General features: G+C 43.3%; 2 protein-coding genes and 1 pseudogene across 2 annotated transcripts; all 3 read right to left on the reverse strand.

Moving 5' to 3' along the window:
* Window positions 1-2,740: 2,740 nt before the first annotated feature.
* On the reverse strand, window positions 2,741-24,201 carry LOC140843854 (uncharacterized). The gene is made up of 10 exons (XM_073214274.1): window positions 24,062-24,201; window positions 22,490-22,570; window positions 20,776-20,947; window positions 17,935-18,023; window positions 17,244-17,314; window positions 16,643-16,761; window positions 16,413-16,515; window positions 12,367-12,675; window positions 9,777-10,103; window positions 2,741-5,982 (listed from the first exon to the last, which is right to left on the reverse strand). The coding sequence occupies exons 1-10, from the start codon at window positions 24,199-24,201 to the stop codon at window positions 5,885-5,887; spliced, it is 1,509 nt and encodes a 502-aa protein (XP_073070375.1). The 3' UTR covers window positions 2,741-5,884.
* On the reverse strand, window positions 14,013-15,285 carry LOC140843689 (putative nuclear envelope pore membrane protein POM 121B; annotated as a pseudogene).
* On the reverse strand, window positions 22,493-26,490 carry LOC140843855 (nuclear envelope pore membrane protein POM 121-like). Its single transcript, XM_073214275.1, has 4 exons — window positions 26,276-26,490; window positions 24,668-24,877; window positions 24,207-24,347; window positions 22,493-22,570 (listed from the first exon to the last, which is right to left on the reverse strand). Exons 1-3 carry the CDS (start codon window positions 26,488-26,490, stop codon window positions 24,278-24,280), a joined length of 495 nt encoding a protein of 164 aa, XP_073070376.1. The 3' UTR covers window positions 22,493-22,570; window positions 24,207-24,277.
* Between the last annotated feature and the right edge of the window lie 1,264 nt (window positions 26,491-27,754).

The following is a 27,754-nucleotide window of genomic DNA, read 5'->3' on the forward strand; positions in this document are numbered from 1 at the left end:
CCTAGCATGGAATCTGGAATTTTTTGATGCTCAGGAAATATTTTCTTGTTGACTTCTTGTCAGTACCCAAAACAACTTTATGTGAATGCTTATATATTTCTGAGCTGGGTAGATCTACTGAGCACTGAGACTGCCTATATCCACATAGCCTAATTATCACAATGGAGAACTCAGGCTAACTGCAGTAACATGACTTTTCTACTCGATTTAGTAAATTCTTGCTCAGGAGGATAAGGTTATAAACTGATAACTTTCATTGTTTAATTTGGGAAATTCCTGCAAACCAGTTAATCTGAACAAACAATTGTGTTTTTTTTTTTGCTCTGAATATGAGCATTTCCTCCTGGTGGATAGATGGTCTTGGAAAATGAGGGTGCAAAGTGACGCAGAAGATTTACTCACAGAAGCATCTCATTCCTGGGGAAAACAGAACAACTGGTTTTCGCAGCAGTCCATTGAAAAGGCAGTTAAACACACAGGGAGCTGGGGAGGAAGCCAATTTCGGCAGAAGGACTGGGTGACTGACTCATCAGGAGAGCTCTCAGCCTCAATGTTGTGTTCAGGTTGGCATCACTGAGTTGTAGCAATGTCATCACCATCATCAGATGTAGATTCAGTCTTCCATTGCTTTTATTTTGTCTTGCACAGTGCATTCTTCTTTGTGAGGAATTATGTGTGTATTTTGTGGCTCATCAAGGCTCCTTGTTCCTGCTTCTTTTTCACTTGATGTCAGCTTTTGGCTCCTTTTGTTCCAAATTGCATTTCTGTTAGTGAAGACTTAAAAAAACAAGGAAGACAGAAAGAAAGAAATGCTGTGGAATTTGGTGACAGTTCCACAACTATACTAAAATCCATTGAGTTGGATGGTTTAAGTAGGTGAATTGTGGGACATGTGAATTAAATTTCAACAAAGCTGTTAAAAACAAATAAACCACATGAAACAATAAAGTCTGGCCAAAGTGCAGAACCAGTCAGCTTAGGACAGTGTTTGTTGCCAATTCGGACAAAAAAAAAGTTTGCTGGGTGAGGAAATGAAGCAGCAAGCAGTGTATTTTCTGTCCCTGATAGTTACGTGGGTTAGCAGGCTACTTACTTCTGGTTCTAAATTTCTAGGAATAATTTGAACTTGGCTCTACAAAGTAAGTACAGAAACCCAACTGAGGACTCAGGAATTTTACTTCTGAGTAGTATTGAATGCTGCAATTGATTCCCCAACATCCATTTTTTGCTGGAAGATTTGTCTCTGTTTCTCAAGCTTGGCCTCAATCAGAGGCCCTATAGTGGGGTATATTTCAAATGTATCAATGCCTAGGTCCTAACCAATGCCTGTTAAATCAGAGTCTAGAGGTGGGTTAGGTGTAAAATTTCTCAGGGTGATTTTAATGTACAACCACCAGTGTAAACCACTGGTTTAAGAGATCCCATTTGCACAGGGAGATACCACTTCACATCCATTAGGATGGCTATTACTAAAAACAAAGAAAACAGGAAATAACAAGTGCTGGAGAGGATGTGGAGAAATCGAAACACTTGTGTGAAATAGCTAATAATGTTGCTGGTGAGGATGTATAATGGTACAGCCAATGAGGAAACAATATGTTTTGTATATTTTACCACAATAAGGAGAGAGAGATCTCCTTTTCAAGATTGGGTATGTGACCCATTTCAGGCCAATAACATGGGGGAGATAGCTCCTGGTGGGCTTCAGAGAGAAGTTTCCTGATCCTAGAAGACAGCGGCAGGATGAGATGCACTCCCTTGCTTCTCCGGACCTAGCATCTAGGACTCTGTAGCCACCTGGGAACCAGCCTGAGGATGAAGTCAACATGCAGGGCAGCAGACAGATGGAAAGATATAAGTCCTTGAGGTCATTAAGCTCCTGTTGCAATGGACTCAAGTCAGTCTTATCTGAAGGCTTATAGTTGTTAGAAACAGGATAACAGGTCCAAAATGGAGTCATTTATGCTAAGCCCCACATAACCAAACTGAGACTTAGTTACAGTTTCAGCTCCCCCAGAAATGCAATCTGAAACCAGTCATTCAGGACTCACCTGGCCAACACTAGTGATATACCTGCCTGATAGACCCCTGCCATCCCCTGAAGGCAAAACCTTGCCACACCAACCCACCTGTTGTTATTGTAACTGCTTTGTTCTTGCCCCCTTCTGCCCATAAAAGTTATTCATTTGGTTTAACTCCCCAGAGCTCCTTTCTATCTGCTCCATTGGATGCTGCCCGGTTCATGAATTGTTGAATAGTGCCAAGTAAGTCTTTAAAATTTGTTCACTTGAATTTTGTTTAACATGGTTATGTAAGATAATACATTTCCTCTGGTTAAACCCAGAATTAAATTTCTGTAACTTGCTTCTGACAGTATCCAGACACTTGTACAAGTACTGTGGGTATAACAGAAATTTGGAAATAACCTAAAAGCCTAAAAGGGAAATGGGTGAATAAAGAACAGGTATAAACATTGATGGAGTTACTCTATCACAGTTAAGAGACAAACACATGGCGTGAAAAGCAGGTTTTATGTACTATACATCAATTTTAAAACAATATGGTGATATTCATTTATATGCTGTATATGTGAATGTTTTTAAATAGATTAGATGCATCACATTTCACACATGATAGCCTTTTGGGGAGGGTAGAATTTGACTGGGATGGGAGTAAAAGAGGCAACACATATATTAGAATTGTTTTATTTGTTTTTAAAACATAAAAAAAGGTGATCAGATGTTAACAATTGACAATCTGGGAATTCTACATAGGTATGTGTTTGTGATTCTTGATACTGTTCTACATTTATAAAATTCTCAAAGTGAAAAGAAGATCCTTTCCCCAGGGCTACCCATGGCCCAAACAAATTTAATTAAGGAAGAAAAAACCTTCAATAAAGACATAGGCATCAAGGCTAAAGTCTGTTTAATTACAAGTGGGCTTTACTTGCTCAGAAAACTTGCCTTTTTTGTTGGTATGAGCATTTTAACCTTCTAACTTTTTATTTGGAAATAATTATAGACTCCCAAAAAACTGTGAAAATATTACAAGAGGTTCCCCATCACCCCACCTTCCCCAATAGTAACATCTTATGTAACTATAATGCACTATCAATACCAAGAAATTGACACTGCCCTGATACAATTAAGTAGACTGTATACCTTACTGTGATTCACATGTTATCCTTTCTTTTATTTTTAATGTCTTTAAGTTACAAAAGCAAGTTGCTCATCAACAGAAGAATGGATAAATAAGAAGTGGTACATTCATACACTGGAATATTATTTGGCCATAAAAAGGAATGAAGCTCTGACTACTGCTACAGCATGGATGAACCATGAGAATATATGATGATGGTGAAGGCAGCCAGACACAAAAGATTATCTAGTGTATGATTCCATTAGTATGAAATTACTAGAATGGGTGAATCCTAGAGATAGAAATGAGATTGGTGGCTATGGGGACAGGGAGGACAGGAGAAAGGGGAACATGTTCCCATGGGAATGGGAAGCATTCATATAATGATTACGGGTGCCCTTGTGCCACAGTAAAAATGTTTGGGAACTAGATGAAGGTGGTAGCTGCACAAACATTGTGATTACACTAAATACCCTGACTTGTTCACTTTAAAGTGGTTAATTTTATGTTACATAAATTTCACTTCATTAAAAAATTTTTGAAAAAAGCAATTTGCTTATTGTAGGAAAACCCAAACATAATAGTATAAATACGAAGTTGCACTTTTCTTCTTCTCCCAGCTGCTCTCCTCTCCACATCCAATCCCACTACAAAAATACACCTTCCATTAACTGTTTAATATTTAACTGCCCACATTTCTAAAAGTTATATGATGTACAAAAAGATGCATGTGTCTCTTTCTCTCCCAAATGTTTACTGAGCACTTTATCCATGCCAGGCAATGATGCAGGTGACTGGAGCACAGTCTGATAGGATTAATTTTCTGGGAGAAGGGCAGTAAGCATGGGAACCAGTAGGAATTTCAGAATGTGTAAGTGCTGTGAAAAAATAAAACTAGGTAAGAAGGTAGAGAGTGACGTGGGTTGGTGGAGGGCCAGGGTGGCTAGGAGAGGCCTCTGAGCTGAGGACACAGTATCTGAGTTGAATGTGAATGAGCTAGAGAGATGTAGATCTAGGGAAAGAGCATTCCAGAGAGAGGGAAAAACTAGATACTTTTAAAGAAATAGGATTGTCTGAAAGAGATTGATTTACTGTTTATTCCACCACTACTTCATTGTTCTTTCCCTGATTTACCATATATTATAAATGTATTTCTGTGCTGGCACCTTGTCTCTATCAGTCCTTTAATAGCTGCATATTATTCCATAATATTGATATACTATTACTTAGCTAATCATTTCCCTGTTGATGGACATTTAGGTTGTTTCAAGTTCGGAGCTACTGCATGTTACAGTCAGTATAATAAATTTGCATGACTCCCTACTTATATAATTCCACTGAAACTTCTTGGGACAGTGTGAAAAATCATTTATTATGCATTTGAGATAATTCTAATATTTCTTTAACTATGACCAATTTACACAAAAAGATAAGAGCTATTAGTGAAGCTCATGTATCCTCAGCCACAGCTCCTTAAGTTGCTAATTCTTTCCTGGCTACCCTGCGACCGTATACTACCCATACTTCTTGGTTTCCCTTTTATATAAATTTCAAAATGTCAGCATTAATTATACTCTCCCTTCTACTCCTTTTCCCAGTCTTCATCCAACTGCTGAGCAAAAGAATACAAACAACCCATTTGAAATTGAAGATGCTTTAATTACCTGCAAAAAATAAAAAAGGGGTAGATGGCACAGGCCATGCTGCTCATGCTGTTTGACAAGGTCCAGGCACAAGGAGGAATCCTGAAAACAGGAAACCTCATAGCTGGCCCCTGCTAATTCCCGCACTTATGTTTGCAGTTATGATGTTGGTGATTGGGCTCATATATGGGAAATCTTATGTACTTAAGATTTATTCATCTTTAGTAAATAGCATAATCCAAAATATTGACCAAAGCAGCAATTCCAGAAATGAAAGCAGTGTTATGGGACCAACAACTGTTCCAGGCATACTGTCGAAAATAAGTGAGGCAGAACAACCCAGACCTCTCTTAAAACTAGATGTAGTTTGTCCTCCCCTTTGTAACAATTCAAAAATGACTAACCGGGATTTCTTTAGAATATTGGCAGAGAAGGAGTTATGGGAACCTAGGCCATGGAAAAACCCATTCTCCCCACAGCAAAGTAATAAAGATTAATAGCCCCACTGCCCAGGGCTCCCCTTATGTTACTTATAATAATAGAAGACACCTCCGGTAACCCCCTCATGAAAAGAATTTATGAGCAAAATTAAATTTATATTTACAAATATCCCATATATAAAAGTTTATGATAAATTTATAAAATATTACTATACTAATAGTAAGGTAGTAAGAGTAGATTTAGTGTTATTATATAAAGGATAAAGAGGACTACAAGGCCCTAGAGCCTGTAGATGGAGGAGGAAAGGAGTAAACATCTGAAATTGTGGAATGAATATTATAATAAGGTGTTTTTATTGTATTCATAGGAATGGGTGATAGGAGTACCGTCCCTAGATTTTAGATGTAAGCCTCAACCCACATGTGTAGGATAGGATTTAATTAATAATATCTGAGGCGTGCTGGCCACATGGCAGACAGAGGGTTTGCTCTGGCCAGCTGCACCCAGGGAATACTGATGCAAGCATCCCCCCAGAAGGGACTGTGCCAGCAGTTCTCCCACTCCGTCTCACTGCAAAGCGGAATGTCCTGGTGGTGGAGCAGCTGTGGGGGCAACCTGCTCATCCTAAAGCCCCCACTGCCAGCAGGGCCTGCTAGCAACTAGGACGTGAAGGGCGATGAGGTGGTGCCACCAAAAGCCACGCTCCTGGGCCCGCTGCTGGTGGTCAGGGTCATAGCTTCAAAGGCCGAGGTGATGGCTGCAAAAAAGGAGGAAACATGGATCATTGTCTAACCCCATACACAAAAGTAAATTTGAAATGGATCAAAGACTGGAATGTAAGTCATGAAACCATAAAACTCTTAGACAAAAACAGGCAAAAATCTCTTGGACATAAACATGAGCAACATCTTCATGAACTTATCTCCTCAGGCAAGGGAAACAAAAGCAAAAATGAACAATGGGACTATATCAAGCTTAAAAGCTTCTGTACAATAAAGAACACCATCAACAGAACAAAAGCACACCCTACAGTATGGGAGAATATATTCAGAAATGACAGATCTGAAAAAGGGTTGACATCAAAATATATGAAGAGCAAACACAGTTCAACAAACAAAAAGCAAAAAGCAAATAATCCAATTAAAAAATGGGCAGCAGAGCTGAACAGACAGTTCTCCAAAGAAGAAATTCAGATGGCCAGTACACACATGAAAAGATGCTCCACATCACTTGTCATCAGAGAAATGCAAATTAAAACCACAATGAGATATCACCTCACACCAGTAAGGATTGCTGCCATCCAAAACACAAACAATAACAAATGTTGGTGAGGTTGTGGAGAAAGGGGAACCCTCCTACAATGTTCGTGGGAATGTAAAATCGTTCAACCATTGTGGAAAGCAATATGGAAGTTCCACAAAAAGTTCAAAATAGAAATACCATTTGACACAGGAATTCCACTCCTAGGAATTTACTCTAAGAATACAGCAGCCCCATTTGAAAAAGACATATGCACCCCTATGTTTATCGCAGCACTATCTACAACGGCCAAGAAATGGAAACAACCTACATGTCCATCACGAGATGAATGGATAAAAAAGATGTGATATATATGCAAAATAGAATATAATTCAGCCATAAGAAGAAAACAAATCCTACCATTTGCAACAACATGGATGGAGCTAAAGGGTATTATGGTGAGGGAAATAAGCCACGTGGAGAAATACGGCTCTTCTCTGTACCAAATGATTTCACTCATCTCTGGAGTATAAGAACAAAGTGAAAACTGAAGAAAAAAACAGCAGCAGAATCACAGAACCCAAGAATGGACTAACAGTTACAAAGGGAAAGGGACTGAGGAGGATGGGTGGGAAGGGAGGGACAAGGGCAGGGAAAAAGAAAGGGGGCATTATGATTCACATGAATAATGTGGGGGGAGGAGGGCTAGGCTACACAGAGAAGACAAGTAGTGATTCTACAGTATATTACTACGCTGATGGACAGTAACTCTAATTGGGTTTGTGCGGGGTACTTGGTGAATGGGGGAGCCAAATAAACATAATGTTCTTAAGGTAATGGTAGATTAACACCAAAAAAAAAAAGTTTTAAAAGGCCATGAATGATCTTCCTTTATACCTATCTTTTAATATCATTTTATCTCACTTTCCTTTTTAAACCTCTAGCCACAACTGGCTCTTCCCTGCTCATGAAAACATAAATTCATCCCTGCCTTTGGGCCTTTGCTCCAGTGCCAACAAGGTTTGGACCCCTAGCTGCCATCCCTGCACATAACTCTGGAACTGGAGCCATGGTCTCAGTTTTCTACTGTCTCTGAAAGGCTGCCCCTCTCTACCTAAATAGCTCCTCTGGTCATGAGTTACACTTCTACCTGATAACTTCTGTGATAACATCTAAATATTCATGACAGCACACAGCTCCAAGAGCAGAGATGGTGTCACCACTTAAAAGAGCAAATTGCACTGCAGACTGAGCCCATTCCAATTCTCACCTGCAATCCCAGATGTGTCCTGAGGCATGCTGGCCAGGTGGAAGGGAGAGGGTGTGCTCTGGCCAGCTGCACACAGGGAGTTCAGATTCAAGGCTCCCTAGAAAGGGTTCTTGAGACCAGTTCTCCCACTCTGTCCTGACACAAAGGCAAACGCCACAGTGGTGGGGCTGCTGTAGGGGTCAGACACGATTCTGCCAAAGCCCCCATGGCCAGTGGGACCTGCTGAAACCCTGGACGTGAAGGGTGTTGAGATGGTGCTGCAAAACCCTGATGTACTAGTCCTGCAGCTGTTGGTCTGGCACACAGCTCCAATGCCGGAGGTGATGGCTGCAAAAAAGGAGGAAACATGGATCATTGTCTAACCCCATACACAAAAGTCAATTCAAAATTGATCGAAACCCTGAATGTAAGCCATGAAACTATAAATCTCTTAGAGAAAGACAGGCAAAAATATCTTGAACATAAACATGAGTGACTTTTTGTGAACATATCTCTCCAGGGAAGGAAAAGCAAAAATGAACAAATGGGACTATATCAAGCTTAAAAGCTTCTGTGCAGTAAAGGGCACCATCAACAGAACAAAAGGGCATCCTACAGTATGGGAGAATATATTCATAAATGACAGATCTGATAAAGGGTTGACATCCAAAATATATAAAGAGCTAACACACCTCAACAAACAAAAAGCAAATATTCCAAAAAAATGTGGGCAGGGGAGCTGAACAGGCAGTTCTCCAAAGAAGAAATTCAGGTGGCCAATAGACACATGAAAAGATGCACCACATCGCCTGTCATTAGAGAAATGCAAATTAAAACCACAATGAGATATCACCTCACACCAGTAAGGATCACCACCATCCAAAAGACAAACCACAACAAACGTTGGCAAGGTTGTGGAGAGAGGGGAACCCTTCTACACTGTTGGTGGGAATGTAAATTCATTCAACCATTGTGGAAAGCAACACAGAGGTTCCTCAAAAAGCTCAAAATAGGAATACCATTTGACCCAGGAATACCACTCCTACGAATTTACCCTAAGAATACAGAAGCCCATTCTGAAAAAGACAGATGTACCCCCATGTTTATCGCAGCACTATTTACAACAGCCAACAAATGGAAACAACCTACGTGTCCATCAGTAGATGAATGTATGCACAACGGAATATTATTCAGCCATAAGAAGAAAACAAATCCTACCATTTGCAACAACATGGTTGGAGCTAGAGGGTATTATGCTCAGTGAAATAAGTGAGGCAGAGAAAGACAAGTACCAAATGATTTCACTCATCTCTGGAGTATAAGAGCAAAGGAAAAACTGAGGGAACAAAACAGCAGCAGAATCGCAGAACCCAAGAATGGACTAACAGTTACCAAAGAGAAAGGGACTGAGGAGGATGGGTGAGAAGGGAGGGATAGGGTAGGGAAAAAGAAAGGGGGCATTATGATTAGCATGTATAATGTGGTGTGGCACAGGGAGGGCTAGGCTGCACAGAGAAGACAAGTAGTGATTCTACAGCATGTTACTACGCTGGTGGACAGTGACTCTAATAGGGGTTTGTGTGGGGTACGTGGTGAAGAGGGGAGCCAAATAAACATAATGTACTTAAGGTAATTGTATATAGATACCAAAAAAAAACATTTTAAAAGACCGTGAATGATCTTCCTTTCTGCCTGTCTCTTAACGTCATTTTATCCAGCTTTCCTTTATAACCGCTCTTCTCTGCTCATGAAAACATAAGCTCATCTCTGCCTTTGGGCCTTTGCTCCTGTGCCTGCAACGTCCTCACCCCCAGCCACTGTCCCTGCTCCCAACTCTGGAACTGCAGCCATGGCCTCAGTTTGCTGTTGTCTCAGAAAGGCTGCTGCTGAGTACCTAAATAGCTCCTCCGGTTATGAGTTACACTGTTACCTGACGCTGTCTACAGATAACTTCTGCGATAACATCTAAATCTTCACCACAGCATACAGCTCCGAAAGCAGAGACAGTGTCAGCACTTAAGACAACACCTGGCACTGCAGACTGAGCCCATTCCAAATCTCACCTGGAAACCCAGGCATGTTCTGTTGCGTGCTGGCCACATGGAAAGCAGAGGGTGTGCTTTGGCCAGCTGTCCCCAGGGAGTTCGGATTCAAGGCTCCCCCGAAATGGTTCTTGATACCAGTTCTCCCACTCCATCCTGACCCAACGCTAAATGTCCCAGTGGTGGAGCTGCTGTGGTGGGCAGTCACGCTTGTCCCACAGCCCCCACTGCCAGTGGGACCTGCTGAAACCCTGGATCTGCAGGACACTGAAATGGTGCTGCCAAACCCTGAAGTACTGGTCCCGCAGCTGTTGCTCTGGGACACAGCTCCAATGCCGGAGGTGATGGCTGCAAAAAAGGAGGAAAGATGGATCATTGTCTAGCCCCATACACAAAAGTCAATTCAAAATTGATCGAAACCCTGAATGTAAGCCATGAAACTATAAAACTCTTAGAGAATGAGAGGCATAAAAATATTGGACATAAACATGAGCAACTTCTTCATGAACATAACTCTCCAGGGCAAGGAATGAAAAGGAAAAATAAACAAATGGGAGCAACCCAGTTGAAAAAGACAGATGCACCCCTATGTTTATCGCAGCACTATTTACAACAGCTAAGAAATTGAAGCAACCTAAGTGTCTATAAGTAGATGAATGGATAAAGAAGATGTGGTACATATACACAATGGAATATTATTCAGCCATAAGAAGAAAACAAATCCTACCATTAGCAACAACATGTATGGGCTAGAGGGTATTATGCTCATTGACATAGCCAGGCAGAGAAATAAAAAAACAAATTAATTTTATTCATATATGTAGGGTAAGAACAAAGTAAAACTGAAGGAACAAAACAGCGCCGGAATCACAGAACCGAAGAATGGACTAACAGTTACCAAAGGGAAACGGACTGGGGAAGATGGGAGGGAAGGGAAGGATAAGGGTGGGAAAAAAGAAAGGGGAAAAAAAAAGATTAGCACATATAATGTAGGGGGGGCCATGGGGAGGTCTGTGCAACACAGAGAAGACAAGTAGTGATTCTACAACATCTTACTATGCTGATGGACAGTGAGTGTAATCGGGTGTGTGGCATGGACTTGGTGAAAGGGGGAGCCTAGTAAACATAATGTTCTTCATGTAATTGTAAATTAATGATAACAAAATTTTAAAAATATAAAAAAGAAACATACAGTTCTTCATTTTGTTAAATAAAATAGAAATTGTTAATACCTAAAAAAAAAAAATGGGCACAGTAGTTGAACAGTTCTCCAAAGAAGAAATTCAGATGGCTAACAGACACAAGAAAAGATGCTCCACATTGCTAGTCATTAGAGAAATACAAATTAAAACCACAATGAGAAACCCTTCACCAGTAAGTATTGCCACCATCCAAAAGACAAACAACAACCAATGTTGGCCAGGTTGTGGAGAAAATGGAACCCTCCTACACTGTTGGTGGGAATGTAAATTAGTTCAACCGTTGTGGAAAACAGTATGGAGCTTCCTTAAAAAGGTCAAAATAGAAATCCCATTTGACCCAGGAATCCCACTTCTAGGAATTTACCCTAAGGGATGTAGCAGCCCAGTTTGAAAAAGACAGATGCACCCCTATGTTTATCTCAGCACTATTTACAATAGCCAAGAAATGGAAGCAACCTAAATGTCCATCAGTAGATGAATGGATAAAGAAGATGTGGTACATATACACAATGGAATATTATTCAGCCATAAGAAGAAATCAAATCCTACCATTTGCAACAACAGGGTTGGAGCTGGAGGGTATTATGCTCAGTGAAATAAGCCAGACAGAGAAAGACAAGTACCAAATGATTTCACTCATATATGGTGTATAAGAACAATGAAAAACTGAAGGAACAAAACAACAGCAGAATCACAAAACCCAAGAATGGACTACCTATTGAAATGGACTAAAGGGCAAGGGACTGAGCAGGATGGGTGAAAAGGGAGGGATAAGGGCAGGAAAAAGAAAGGGGGCATTACAAATTGCATATATAATGTGGGCGGGGGGCAAAGGGAGAGCTGGGTAACACAGAGAAGACAAGTGGTGATTCTACAGCATCTTACTACACTGATGGACAGTGACTATAATAGGGTTCATGGGGGGGGCTTGTTGAAGGGGGAAGCCTAGTAAACATAATGTTCTTCATGTAATTGTAGATTAATACCAAAAAATAAAAAACATTTTAAAAGGCTGTGAATGATCTTCCTTTCTGCCTGTCTCTTAACGTCATTTTATCCCACTTTCCTTTTTAAACCTCTAGCCACACCTGGCTCTTCTCTGCTCATGAAAACATAAGCTCGTCTCTGCCTTTGGGCCTTTGCTCCTGTGCCTGCAACGTCCTCACCCCCAGCCGCTGTCCCTGCTCCCAACTCTGAAACTACAGCCATAGCCTCAGTTTGCTATTGTCTCAGAAAGGCTCCCACTGCCTACCTAAATAGCTCCTCTGGTCATGAATTACACTGCTACCTGACGCTGTCTACAGATAATGTCTGTCTCTTCACCACAGCATAGAGCTCCAAGAGTGTAGACTATGTTGGCACTTAAAACAGCACCTGGCTCTGCAGACTGAGGCCATTCCAAATCTCACCTGCAAGCACAGACATGTTCTGAGGTGTGCTGGCCACGTAGATGGCAAACAGTGTGCTCTGGCCAGCTGTACCAAGGGAGTTCTGACTCAGGCATCCCCAGAAAGGGGCCATGCCACCAGTTCTCCCACTCTGTCCTGCCACAAAGTCGAATGCCCCAGTGGTGGAGCTGCTGTGGGGGGCTGACACGCTCATCCCAAAGTCCCCACTGCCAGCAGGGCCTGCTGACACCCCGGATGTGAAGTATGATGAGGTTCTGCTGCCACCGCTGCTGGTGGTCTGGGTCGTAGCTTCAAAGTCCGAGGTGGTGGCTGCAAAGGAGGAGGAAATGAGGATCATTGTCTAACCCTATACACAAAAGTATATTTGAAATGGATCAAAGACCTGAGTGTAAGCCATGAAACCATAAAACTCTTAGAAAATACATAAGCAAAAATCTCTTGAACATAAACATGAGTGACTTCTTCATGAACATATCTCCCCGGGCAAAGGAAACAAAAGCAAAAATGAACAAATAGGACTATATCAAGCTGAAAAGCTTCTGTACAGGGAAGGACACCATCAATAGAACAAAGAGGCAACCTATAGTATGGGAGAATATATTCATAAATGACAGATCTAATAAAGGGTTGACATCAACAATGTATAAAGAGCTCACACACCTCAACAAACAAAAAGCAAATAATCCAATTTAAAAATGGACAGAGGATCTGAACAGACAGTTCTCCAAAGAAGAAATTCAGATGGCCAACAGATGCATGAAAAGATGCTCCACATTGCTAGTCATCAGAGAAATGCAAATTAAAACCACAATGAGATATCACCTCACACCAGTAAGGATTGCCACCACCGAAAAGACAAACAACAACAAATGCTGGTGAGGATGCAGAGAAAGGGGAACCCTCCTCCCCTGATGGTGGGAATGTAATTTAGTTCAATCACTGTGGAAAGCAGTATGGAGGTTCCTCAAAAAATTCAAAATAGAAATACCATTTGACCCAGGAATACCACCTCTAGGAATTTACCCTAAGAATGCAGCAGCCCAATTTTAAAAAGACAGATGCACCCCTATGTTTATCGCAGCACTATTTACAATAGCCAAGAAATGGAAGGAACCTAAGTGTCCATCAGTAGATGAGTGGATAAAGAAGATGTGGTACATATACACAATGGAATATTAATCAGCCATAAGAAGAAAACAAATCCTACCATTTGCAACAACATGGATAGAGCTATAGGGTATTATGGTCAGTGAAATAAGTCAGGTGTAGAAAGACAAGTACCAAATGATTTCACTCATCTCTGGAGTATAAGAATAAAGGAAAAACAGAAGGAACAAAACAGCAGCAGAATCACAGAACCCAAGAAAGGACTAACAGTTACCAAATAGAAAGGGACTGGGGAAGATAGGTGGAAAGGGAGGGAGAAGGGGGTGGAAGAAGAAAGGGGGCCTTATGATTAACATGTATAATTTAGGGGGGGCATGGGGAGTGCTGTGCAACACATAGTAGACAAGTAGTGATTTTGCAGCATCTTACTATGCTGATGAACAGTGACTAATGGGTTATGTGGGGGGGACTAGGTGAAGGGGGGAGTCTAGTAAACATAATGTTCCTCAAGTAACTGTAGATTAATGATACCACAAAATTTAAAAATTGGAGGAAACAGCTGTGGTGCTGCCAAAGGCTGGCTGGGTGCTGGAGATGGTGCCAAAAAGGGAGGCTGCAGGTTTCAACCCATGAAAACCTGACCACACAGTGCTGCCAAAGGCTGGCTGGGGTGGGGCCAGGGCTGCTGAGCTTCCAAAAGGAAAGGAGCTGCCAAAGCTGGGGGCCAGTGCTGGCTGGCAGTCCACATCTGCTGTCTGTCAGTGGCTCCAAACGTGTGCTGTGGGTGACTCCGGGATAGGATGGGACGGGGGGCCTGGTGTCAGAACTAAAGGGAATGTTGAAGGCTGGGGTGGTAGTGCTGCTAAATGTCAGTGCAGGCTGGCTCGGGCGATGGGGGCAGAGGTCATGAGGGTGCCACTGAAGCCACCAAAACTGGCAGTGCTGCTGCCAGCAGCTGTCTGGATGGCACCAGGCAGGGACTGGCTGAAGGTGATGGCTGTTGTTGGAGCAGGAGTGGCCAGAGCCTGGCCAAACTGGAGTATGGATCCCATGGTTGGGCAGAGCTGGCAGCAGAGGCAAGGGGGGACCCAAAGAGGACAGGCTGGGCAGTGGAAGTGGTGGGGCTGGTCATGCTGCTCACGGTGCTGGTCACACTGCTCACATCAAAGCCAAAGACAGGCTTCTGGGCAGAGTCTGCGGCTGTGCCAGTGGTTGTCACCCAAGCCGCTGCTGAGGGGACACTGACACTGGCTAGGCCAGGGAACAGAGAGGTATTCATGCTAGTGCCTGAAGTAGTTGCCTGACTGAAGTAGGAAGGAGTTGACAAGGGCAAAGATGTAGGTAGCCCTGTGCTGCTAAAAACAGGACTGAAAGTGAGAGGCAGTCTGCTGGTAGTCAGGGTGTGTGCAGAGCTGGAAGATGCCTCCGTTGTGAGTTGGGAATGGCTGGATGGCACAGGACCCTCCTTCCCACTTTTAGATGGAGCCACAAAGATGGGCTTGAACATGGAAGGTGCTGAAGACACAGCAGGAGCTGCTGAGGCAGAAGGGTTAGCAGGTGGTCTGCTGAGTGTTCCAAAGAGAACACTGGGCTTCAGGGTGGGGCCTGGGGTTTGGCAGATGTCTCAGCCTGAGAGGCCGGAGGTGACTTGGTGGCGTCACTGGCTGGTATTGCAGGAGAGGCAGGGGTCAGCCCTGAGAAAGGGGCTGTGCATCTGGAGTCTGGGGAGGGGTCGGGGAGGGGCCCTGGCTGTGAAGAGCCAAGAGAGCCCAGAAGGCCAGGTGTCTGCAGGGGCGAACGGGCCATGGGCATGGCTGTTAGGCAGGGAAATACATATGAGTGGTGTGGAAAGAGTACAGTGTCAGCAAAGCCCCCTAGAAAGGACTCGGTTAACCAGTTAAATCTAGAAATCCAGAAAAGATTCAGTTAGTGAGTTAATCAGTTAAAGCTCAAAAGGTCAAGAGAAACTTGGCCTTGAAGGTTTGAATATTCCCCAGATAAAAGTATCTGAGCACAGCCCATGTCTTCATTGTGTCAATTATATCATTGTATGATTTACTCTAGCCTGCTAAAAGGCCCACCTATAAACAGCAAAGTAAAGACAGGGAGATCCCACCTTAAAGCCAAAACTGTATTAAAAAAAAAACTAGGAAGTTTCAGAAGAAAGATTCTTAACATGCTCTTTAGCAAACAAATAACTCTGCCCACCTTGGAGGAAAGGCAGACAGTTTTGATAAGCTAATTTTGCAGAATTACCTAGAGGACTGATGAGTAACTTAAGGTCTCATCAAAGATACTTGAGACCACTTAACAAGCCCACACCATAGCCCTCTGTCACATTCCTGAAAAATCCTTAAAAGGGGGAACCCCCAACCTTTCACTGTGCTCCTATATGAGGTCACCTGCACTTTTTAAGTGCGTAACCTTTTAACTTTAAACTCCCTCTTTTCAACCTTTCAGGGTGCTGCACGCCTCTCTCTGAGGTCACCTGCACTTCCTAAGTGCATAACTTCAACTCTTCCCAACTTTTCAGGGCACTCCTCTCTTTTAAGTCACCCACACTTTCTAAGTGTGTGACCTTTTAATCTTAAACTCTTTCTCTCCAACCTTTCAGGGCACTCCTCCCTCTCTGAGGTCACCTGCACTTCTTTCTGGCTAAGTAACTTTAAATAAAACTTTTACTCTGCTTCACTACTATGTCTCTGCCCTTCAATGCTTTGTCATGGCAGGGACAAGAATGGAGTAAAACACACAATGCCTCCCACCCAACATTGCCACTGCAGCAGATTCTAGGAAGAAGAACAGGAAATGTCAACTATGATATCTCAAACGTGATGGTATTTGGTGCTCTAGAAGCTTTGCTGGGCCAGGGATTCAGGAGTCAACAAATATGACTCTGGGAACCGTCTCTGGAGTGTGAAATTAACCCATATTCTTACCAGTCTTATCCTCGAAGATCCTCTTCAGCCACTGTGACTGAGCTTGCTTCTCCTGGTAATGCTCTTCGACCGTGATCGAGTGGCCGATCCAGGGAGCTGGAGGCTACCAAGAGAAAAAGGAGAAGCCAAGCCAGTCAGAAGGAAGTGAAAGAAACTTGTACTGACCCTTCCATTCCTGAGACGCAGGGGAGCCAGACTGGGGTGGGCAGGGGTGGGTGGACAGACCATACCAAGATCAGCGGGATCTCTCGCCTGGAGGGCACCAGGGGAAACTTGCGTCTGCGTGGCTGGGAGCTGCTGGGTGTCGCTGGAGAATCCCAGGAGTTCTGCTCCCTACATGTGGTTGTATCTGCAAATAAAGTATCGGACTTACTTTCTTCCTGCTCTCTTCCAGAAATGGAGAGGTCTGTCTATCTAGCCTAATTTTTAATACTGAACTTTCACTAGGTGTCTCTGAGATTCTATCTTCTATGGTTTGGGCACTTGGATGGTGTTGGCAATATTATTTCTAACAGTCAAGACGACGTGAAGTGGTCATTGCTCCAAATGCTTGCACATGGTTGCTTACTGGACAGAAATTGCCTGGTCTGCTCAGATTCCCCCACCTAGGCTTACCTTACCCCAAACCCCCCAGGTGGCCTGGACTATGCTATACGAGTCTGGGCAACCTTTCTCCCTTACCAGACCATAAACCGCGAAGGACAGGAACATCTCTCTCTGTAACTACCAAGCCCCACACAAATCAAGGCTCAGTACGTGTTTCCAGTGGGTTGTGGTCCATGCACCCTCCATACACTACCACCAACATATGCCACGTGTTCATCAACTTACCCTGTTCTCCCTGGGTCTCCTTGTCTACCGGCGGAGCAGAAGAGCCAGATCCGTGATGACCGTCTTCGTCTCTGTAGGAGGAAGAGGCACAATTAAGTTTAGAAAAGCACTGGATAACTTCTTACACCCTCCTAACTACCAATTGACCAAAGTCTAGAACAACCATGACTAAGATCTCAGTGTGTCAAGACAACAAAAAGAAGTAAAGAAAATTCCTAAAGAAATGAAGGGAGGCAGTTCACAGAAGCCATAGAAACACCTTTGTCTTAAAACAAGCAGAAAACAATCTTCAGAACCTTACATACAACCTGCCAAGTTTCTGAGAGTCCTAGTCACACCTCTATCTCTAAGAAAGCAGCATTCTAGTTGGGCACCTAGGGGGTCAGCTGGGCTCTAGATTGTGAAGCCTGCTGTGCACCCACATCAGTCACTCTGTTCACTCTGTCCCATGCAAGCCCTTCCCCTTACACCCCAGCCCCTCACGCTGCAGCATGAGGGGAAGCAGAGGCCGGAGTGGTCACACTGTGTGATGACTGCAAGAGACAAGAGCGATTCAGGGTGGCACTGTCTCTGCCCTTTAGATGTGAACCGTTTTGATTCTCCAAATCGGAGTCTCAGAAAGCCTAAGAGCCAAGTAAATTTCCCTCCTTCCCCATCCTCTCATTAATCCACACAGCAAATTACCGATTACCTTATTTTCTTTTCTGGCCTCTCTGGTGTCTGTGAGCGGGACGAGGCTGGGCTGGAGAAGGGTGAGGCACTGGGACGCCTCTTCCAAAGCTAAAAGCCAAACACAAGTCACGTGACTCACCCTTGGGAATAACATAGGATCTGACTTTCGACATAATTCTGTGGCTCTAATCCATCACTGTATATAAAGTCTCCTTTTCAAGTGACTAAAAAAACATTTCTTTGTGAAGTGGGGCTTCTGAAAAGTGAGTCCATTGTCAGTATTTGAAAGGGCTGTCATTGGCCAAAGTTGGCAAAGTTGCATCAGAAAGAGCAGCTACACTATACTGAGGATCATGAAATGTTTATAAAATATCATCAGTTCATAAAGATAACACAGCTAGAATCATACTGGTCACCTTTGGAGTTAACTACGGCATCAGTGCCTGCTTATTATCCTGTCACTCCTATATATAGGGTTTGTTCTTCTATCTAGAATTACACAGACCTTCAGTTAACAAATGCAGAGGGAAGGACAGAATTAGAACATCACCATTTTGCCACAATGGCCATAGACAAAGGTGATAAATGACAGCTAAAATCAGCAGGTGAAAAGCTCATAGGAACAATAAAGGGAAGGATCAGACTGACACCTGAGCCCAGGGGGAGGCAACCACACAGCACGTGCTCCCGATGTGATGCGATCAGAAGTGCACAGCAGCACCTCTGCCCAAATCACTGAACTTGAAACTCATCAAGCCTCAGGAGCCAACTGCCCATTACAGGGAAAACAGGGATAGAGTACCTGTCAAAATGGCACCATGACGAAAACAAAATCCAGAATGTAGTAAATTCTATAGAACATAATGACTCAGACTTTTCAAAGGTAAGAAAAAGCGTAGTAGTAGTACCGTAGATTGAGTCTACTAGAGGCCTGACGTCCCCGCTGCGGGGGAGGGCGCGCACTGCCGCCGCCCCAGCCCATGCGCCCCGTGCCTGTGGCGGCGGCCGCAGCGGCCGCAGGGAAAGCCCGCGGGGGAAGCCTGACAGCTGGAGGCCGCCAGGGGGCGCCGGCCATGCAGGGCCCGGAGCGCCCCAGGGAGGCAGCGCTGTGAAGCCGGCGACCTGCCGCCTGCGGTTCCTTGGGTGGGCCATGGCGCTGGAAGCCAGGGCCCGACACCCGGGATAGCCAGCATCCTGGCGGGGCCCGCGCACCCCGGGGCTGTGTCTGGCGCACCCCAGGACCATGGAGGTGTTCTGCCACTGCGGGGAGCTCACCAGGCGGCGCCCCGAGCATCCACGCTCCACCCAGACCTGTTAAAAAGTTGATTATTTTTACCCTGCCTGCTTGTTAGGCCATCAGGTACAACCTTGTATAATGCTAAGTCTGAAGCTCTGAGTGTGAATTAAGTCCCCTGAAATGTAAATTTTGGTACTTATTTTGGTGGCACTTCTTGAATGCTTACTATGGATAGTGTTGATGCATGAACACTTTATATGTACTGCCTCACAACTATCTTCTGAAGTAGGTAAAAATCATTATTTCCATAAGTATACAACCTTACCTTCAGACTTTTTGTTACAATTATTAATTAAATACCTTTAATGCTCAAAAAAAAAGAGTCTAAGAGACATGTGAATCAAACGCAATGGGTTGATTTTTGGTCCCTGATTCAAAGTAACTGTAATAAGACAGGGAGGGTAAGAAGGGCAAATTGGAGCAATAATAACTAACATTAAGTCATTATTATTCAGAGGAATAGAGGCACTGTGGTTATTAATGTTCAAAAAGTTTTAAAAATATACTGAAGTACCTACAGGTGAAACAACGTGTTTGTACTTTAAAACACAAGAGGAAAACCAATCTGGGGTGGGGGTGTTGATGGATCAGGACTGACAAAACACTGTTAACTGCTGGAGCCACATGGAGGTTCATTACGATATTTTTCCTCCCTTTTGTGTATGTATAACATTTGATATAAAATTGTAAGAAGGGGCAAAGACTATGTATGTCAGGTCTGTTGTGATCACTGATTGAGGAAATGTGTGTACAGTGCTCAGAAGAGGGTCTAGTGCAGAATAGATCCAGGTAAAGCTTGGTACTATTATGCTCTGCATTGTCATAACTGCTTGGCGGGGGCCTTCATCTCCTATATTTGTCATTTATCATTAATGTGTCATTTATATTACTCTAAGAGCCTTCTGTATGGATGAAAACTCATGTCAAATTCTTTCTCCTCTCAAACACCTCCTTCACGCATGTGTTACTTTTTTTCCAGGTCCTATATATTGGGTGCCTGCTTACTGACAAGCACTGTAATGAGTGCTTTTCAAACATTACCTTCAATCTTTACAACAATCCTTTAGAAATGAGAAAAACAGAGTTTAAGTCCTTTACCTGCCCAAGAGTCTATAGCTACTAAGTGCCAAAGCCAAGATTTGAACCCAAGTCATTCTGGCAGCAAAACTAGATCTATTTTCCAGTCTACACTACATCCTTTCTAAAAATAATTATAACCACTTATTTTTAAAATTTTCATTAAATTCCCAGTGCCTAGAGGATGAATTTACGACCCAATGCAATTCAGACTCAATCTACCTTTTAATCAAATTAGTACCATTTTTTGAATTATTCATCTTCTGTCTATTTATCTTTAATAATGGCTCTGTCTTGTATCAGGTTTCCACACAGGCATTCTGGGCTTTCTAGTTTGTTCCACTGGTCCATAGCGATCATTCAAGGGTTGGTACCTGCTGTTAACTTAGAGGTGATCTCAGCATCTGACAGGTGGCTAGTAAACACTGCATAATCAACTAATAAATGCAAAGAACCCACTTCTGCCACACCACCAGGTGCATGTACCTGAGAGATGCCTCCAGTAGAAGTATAGGAACTGGTAATGGCATTGCGGCTGGACATACGGATACCACATGCACACGTGCCCTTCGAGCAGCTCACAGCAGAGGTGCAGGGTCTCTTACACAGCTCGCCATCTGAGCTCTGGGAACTGAGGCCTCTCTTCAGAGGTCCAGGCCTAACAGGGAAATAAAAGGGGAAAACATAGATGTGCTACTGAAAGGCACCAACATTGTTTTAAGGCTTCATCCACAGTCACAAAATCATTCTAATGCAATGGAAAAGGATAATGTTGTTAATTTTACTGTTAATTCAGCTAAACATGTCTCACAAAGTCAGAAAGGGAAAGCTCAGTATTTAAAAAATTAAAAGTATGATTCTACTTATATATACTCTAGGAAACGCACACAAATCTATAGTGACAGAATGGGGACCAGTGGATGCCTGGCAACGTGGACAGGATTAGAGGGAGATTTCAAGGCTTCACCAAGGGGCATGGGGAAACTTCTGGCAGTGATGGTGATGTTCATTATCTTGACTGTGGTGATGGTTTCGTGGGTGTGAAATTTAGACAAAATAGTTTTTGTGGCAAGTTACTCAAAATGTTCCTCTCTGATTTCAAGGAGAAAAATTTATAGGACAATAATTCTGATAAGGATACATGTCAAAATTGATCAAATGGTACACTTCAAAGAGACACAGTTTATTTATGTCAATTAGAACTCAATAAAGGTGTTAAAAAAAGTTTAGGAGGAACCAACCACTTTTTCTAAGTTCAAACTGAAACAGAAATTCCCTAAACATCTTTCCTGTGAAATAGTCATCCAACCTTTGTGACAGCACAGACAGCTCACTGTCTCCTGGCTGATGAATGTCAACCACAGAGCAGTTTATCCCTGCACTAGATGCAAGCATACTTTCTTTTTCACTTACTTCACCTATGGATCCCATCTGGAGCCAAGCCAAGCCAATTGTCCTCCTCTCATGTGATAGTCCTTCAGGTTTTTGCAGGCCATTATCCTTCCCTCCCTCATTTCCATACACCCCTGAGGTTTTTCTCCTCTGGGCTAGTGCTTATGTACCTTTAGAACCCCCTCACCCACCACCACCCCGTGACATCTTGAGTTGCTTCACTCTCTCGCAGTGAATTTCGGTCTGTGTCTGCCTCCTCTTGCAGGGCAGCACAGCCAACCAGCAGCCCTCCACAGACAGCAGGACTAAGGCATTCAGGACCACCGCTGACCTGCCTCCTCCTGGTCTTTGTTCTGCTATCAGCCCAGAGGAGGAGCATGTTAAGCTTTTTTGGCAGCCATGTCATTGTGCTGACTCAATTTAAAAATCTAAGTTACCCCAAGCCTTTTCACACACATTTCCAGCCTCTTTCTCTCCCAGTCAATTCTTCCTCAAATATAATTAAGCTCAAAGGCAGAAATCTCACATTTTTCTTAAATTTCATACTGCTGCATTCTGCCCATTGCACAAACCTTGTGATCTTTTTGTTACATACTTGGTTATTCAGTGTATCTACAAACCCTCTTAGCCTTAGCATATTTTATGCATATTAAAGAAAAACAGTAAAAGGAATTAGACAAAATAGTTATTGTGGCAAGTTACTCAAAATGTTCCTCTCTGATTTCAAAGAGGAAAACTTACAGGTCAATAAGTCTGATAATGACCCTTTCCCAAACAGGAAACCTCACCCAGATGGATTCTCACTTACACAGGCACAAAAGCAGCAGGGACTCCGTTGGCCACCTCGGGCTTAAAAGCTGAATGGCCACTCCCACTGCTGTCATGGCACCTGTGACAAATCGCAAACCCTCAGTTAGATGATACGACTTCTCCTTTAAAGCATACTCTCATATTCCTGGGATCTTATACTCGTTCTACAGAAAATAGGTTCATGTAGACAAGAAAAGGTTGCCTCAGATCTCAAAGATTCAGGAAGGTCAATTTATTCTAGGACTGTCCTAATCTAATAAGAAAAGTATAAAAATGCATCAAGACCTTTTGAACTATTCAGGTGTACTGATTATTTGCTAACTTCTCACCAAAGCACTGTAATCACAAATTTAATATCCTATCATCTGTAAACTAAAGACAAACAACCCCTTTGGCGACCCACCTACACACATCCCCCAGTGCTCTCACTTAGTTCAGTCTGTAAGAGAAGAACTTCAAGGGTCACAGATAAGGGCTTGTGCATGGTGCACATAATCACTGCTTATTCCAATTATGGGAAAGACAACACAGAGCCTTCAGTTATAGGCTCACTGGGGTCTAGACAAATTACCAACTTGGAGAACATGAGAAACCTGTTTTGACCATAAGAATAGTTATTTTCTCTCTGGCCTCCAACACACCATCTCCCTCTGCCACTCCTGCTTAGTTGGCTGACATGAGCTCAGACTGCTCACTTGTAAAGCATATCCCTGTATTCATTACCTGATCTTCCAACGTTACTTCCAATCAATCTTCCAATGAACACATTTGCATTTATTAGTATTTCCTTACCTAATGTTGCCATCTACAGTATCAAAGATGGCCAGCTGTGAACCTGCAGGTTATGGCTAACCTGGTGTAACTGATGAGGACAATGGTTCTATTTCTCAAATGTAGGGCCCACTGTCTCCTCAGAGAATGTTTCCTTGACCACCTTATATACAGAGCTCCCCCTTTCTCATGACCCTTTTATAGCACTGCTTTTTAAAAATCTTTGTATACTTACAATCTATAATTCCCTGTTTCATTGATTACCCAAGTCCCAGGAGACCTTTGTCCTGCTCAGTGCTCTATCCACAGTCCCTGGAGTAGGCTCTGGAACATGGTGGGTCTTGGAATTTGTTGAATTACAAGAAAATCCTTAACTGACTCCTTGGAAAGCAACAAGCAGTTCTGCAGCTTACTCAGCACCTTCAACTTCCTCTCTTTCCATCGAGGAAACAGACTGCTTCCTCTATTTTTCATTATATTTTCAAAAACCAAATAATGAAACTGGTTTTACTCTCATTACTCATAAAGCTACCATACTCCAGTCTTCACTGTTCTTTGCTAAATATTTCCTTCAGCACAAACATGACACCTAAGCTGATGGTCACCCAAATAACTGACCACCACAAAGGGAAGACTTTCAGCATTCTCTCAAAATAAAATTTAACACATTTATATCAGAAGTAGGAAGCTGATGTGACCAGTAACTGTCGGTTTTTCTCTAGTACTTATGGAAAAGGTATATTACAAAATGTATGTAACCTGTGCCTAATGAAAGATATAGCATTAAAGCTCTTGTTACCAAGCTCTTCCATGAAAGCCGAAGAAGGGGACCTGCCATTCACACCCAGGAGGTGGCCTCTGATTCTTTTGGGGAGTGATCTCTCCTTCAAAAAATCCCAGGAGACGTGTGGGAGGCACGTTGAGTACTCTGCAGGGCATGTTACCTTCTTTTCTCCTCCTGACCAGCAGCAGATGTTTGGTCTTCCTCCTCCTCCACTGTCCTTTTCTTCCTCTTCTAACGGTCGAGGGCAAGCAGAACAGCCTCCTTTGACCACAGGTCTGGGGCATTATGGGTCTGCACTGCTCTGTAACAGAAAACAGGATTCTAGCATTAAGATATTCTGATTATCATGCTACATAGCATGAACTTCAGGCACTGGAAATCAGAAGCTATCCAACAAGCAAAAGGGTACTTTATACACTCACACAAATTGCCCTTAGCTGTTAAAGCTAGTCTTGGGAAAAACCCAAAAAATAAAAAACTGCTCAATAACTAGAACTTGAGATTTCTCCCTCACATAAGGAGCTTCTTCCTTTCCTTTGAGTTACAGTTGTTCTGTCAGATGAACAACTGCAGGAGAATAAAGTGGACACACTGAGAGTGTTTTCCTCCAGCAATGCTTACATTGGAAAATGAGCCAGGTTGCTCCCGGGAGGAGCGATCCTCACTGTTGAAGGCCTGCACACCACTCTGGAAATACCACGAGACAGCACACGCTTCCTGTGACTGCCATTCCGGCACAGCGTGGGAAGCACATGGGAATACCCACCCTGCTGGATTGGGTATCGTCTTGGACGTGTTATGCCAAAGTGGTGTGGTGAAGTCCCACAGACCCTGTGGAGAATGGGAGACACATCATGGAATCAAAGCAGCTTAAGAATGACAGAAAATTTAAATTCCTTAAGAACCATGTGGGTTCAGTTATTTTCCAGAGAGCTTAAGCCTCTAAGCAACACAAAACACAGCATTTTTATGGCAACTTTCCCCATTCCACCTAAGGGCAGAAAGTGGCAGGTACTTAACAGATGTCCCTGCAAAGGATTCAACAACTCTGAGGGGGAAATTGAAAAACTGTCCACACAAGTAAAACTACAGTGGAAGAAAAGTGTGTGTAAGGACGTGCAGGGACAAATTTTACAAGAATCCTTCAATCTCTTATGCTAAGTCATCAGAAATATACACCCAAAGTCAAACATTTTAAAAACCTGAATGTTCACCTTTTCAAATAAATGTACTTATCAAGGATCTAGTGTTGTCACTGAAGGTTTGAATTTTGTTGTTATCACTCAACTGGGACTAAATGAAAAGACAAGTCTTTTTAATCTAATCATCTTTATCAGCCAAGTTATATCCATCCAGGAGGTTTCCTGGGTACACCTCTTTGAGCTTGGCTGATACAATTTATTGGTCCAAAGATAGAAAAGTAACAAAATCTATTGGAGTACTATACTTTACAGACAGAAGGTATTCTTACCTGAAGCCGGATATTTTAAGTGATTTACCAAGTGTTCTGCTAAACCCATACTGTATTAAAGTTCAGAGCTTTAAGAACTGAAAGAAGGATTCGCAACAACGTGGATGGGGGCTAGAGGGTATTATGCTCAGTGAAATAAACCAGGCGGAGAAAGACAAATATCAAATGATTTCACTCATTTGTGGAGCATAAGAACAAAGAAAAAACTGAAGGCACAAAACAGCAGCAGACTCACAGAACCCAAGAATGGACTAACAGATACCAAAGGGAAAGGGACGGGATGGTGGGTGGGAAGGGAGGGAGAAGGGGAATAAGGGGTATTAGGATCAGCACACATCATGGTGTAGGGGCGTGTGCACGGGGAGGGCAGTATAGCACACAGAGAAGACAAGTAGTGACTCTATAGCATCTCACTATGCTGATGGACAGTGACTGTAATGGGGTATGAGGGGGGACTTGATAATGGGAGGAGTCTAGTAACCACAATGTTGCTCATGTAACTGTACACTAACGATACCAAAAAAAAATTAAAAAGTAAAAATAAAAGGAATAGAAAAATGACCCAAAGAAAGAACTGAAAGAAGGGAACAGTTCTGTCAGCACATCTCATAGCAAAGGCCAAAGGGAGGCAGGACACGGTGGACGTGCACCAAGGTGTTTGAAGAGGTGAAAAGGGAACAGAACCCACTTAGGACTTAAGAAAAAAAAACTTTCAAAGTCAAGTCCACCTCGGTCTGGGGAGGGTCAGCGTGTCTTACCGGCGATGAGGCCTCCCAGTGGACCCGAGGAAACGAGTGGGGTGGGGACTGAAGGGGAATGCCATTGCGGCGGGCCGAGGGAGCCGGCGGGGCAGGGCTTGCGGGGAGGGCGGGGCTTCCGAGGAAGGAAGGGCGCGGGGGGGTGGGCGCCGGCTCCTGGCTTCCGGATCGGGGGCGGGCTGCGGGGGGCGGAGCTTGCTCAGAACTCCTCCCATTTGAAGCGACAGCGAGCTCTGTCCGGCGGGCGAGCGGCTTCCGCGGCTCTCTCCTCCAGAATGCCTGTCTTCGCTGGCGCGCCGGGGCTAAAGGCGGGCGTGCATTGTGCGCTGGCGGCGCGCGCTCCCAAGTTGCCGGGAGACAGCGCGCGAATGGGAGACAGCGCGCGAATGGCAGGCAGCTCGGGGCTCGCGGCTCAGGTTCCCCCCCCCCCCCCCAGGCTGCTGCGGCCCCCCAGCCAGCTCGACCAGCGCGGCCGCCGCGGGCACCAGATAGCAAGAGACCCGTTGGCTAGACGGCGAAAAAGAAACAGGGAAAGGAAAAGAAAAGCATTGAAGTCTTTAATAAAAGTCAATTGGTATAATGCGAACCTCATGGTAACCACAAACCAAAACCCTCTGGTACACACACAGAAAGTAGAGAGAAAGGGATCCAAGCGCAACACTGAAGGGAGCCATCAAATCACAGGGAAGGGAGCAAGAGAAGAAAGGAGCAGAGAACTAGGAAACAACCAGAAACCAATTAACAAAATGGCAGTAAGTTCATACCTAGCAATAATTACTCGAGATGTAAATGGTCTAATGCTCCAGTCAAAAGACAGGGTGACTGAATGCCTGAAAACAAGACCCACCTGTAGGCTTTCTGCAAAACTTACTTCAGACCTAAAGACACATATAGACTGAAAATGAAGGGATGGGAAAAGATATTCCATGCAAATGGAAGTAAAAAAAAAGTTGGGGATATCAGACAAAATAGACTTCAAAATGAAGAATAAAACGAGACAAAAAAGAACATTACATAACGATAAAGGGATCAATACAAGAGGATATAACCGTTATAAATATGAACCCAACATAGGAGCACCTAAATATATAAAGCAAATGTATATAGATATAAAGAGAGAAATTGGCATTAATACAATAACAGTAGGGGTCTTTAACACCCCACTTGCATCAATGGGTAGATCAGCCAGACAGAAAATCAATAAGGAAACAGGGACTTTGAATGACACATTAGGCTATATGGATTTAACAGATTATCTATAGAATATCCATCTAAAATCAGCATAATGCACATTCTTTTCAAACACATGGAATGTTCTCCAGGATAGATCACTTGTAAGGACATTTTTCTGAAGAACACATGCAGATGGCCAACAGGTGAAAAGATGCTCAGCACCACTAATCATCAGGGAAACGAAAATCAAAACCACAGTGAGATATCATCTCACATGGGTCAGAATGGCAAGTATCAAAAAGAGAA

Source organism: Manis javanica, chromosome 10 (genome assembly GCF_040802235.1).
Source record: "Manis javanica isolate MJ-LG chromosome 10, MJ_LKY, whole genome shotgun sequence".
NCBI lineage: Eukaryota > Metazoa > Chordata > Mammalia > Pholidota > Manidae > Manis > Manis javanica.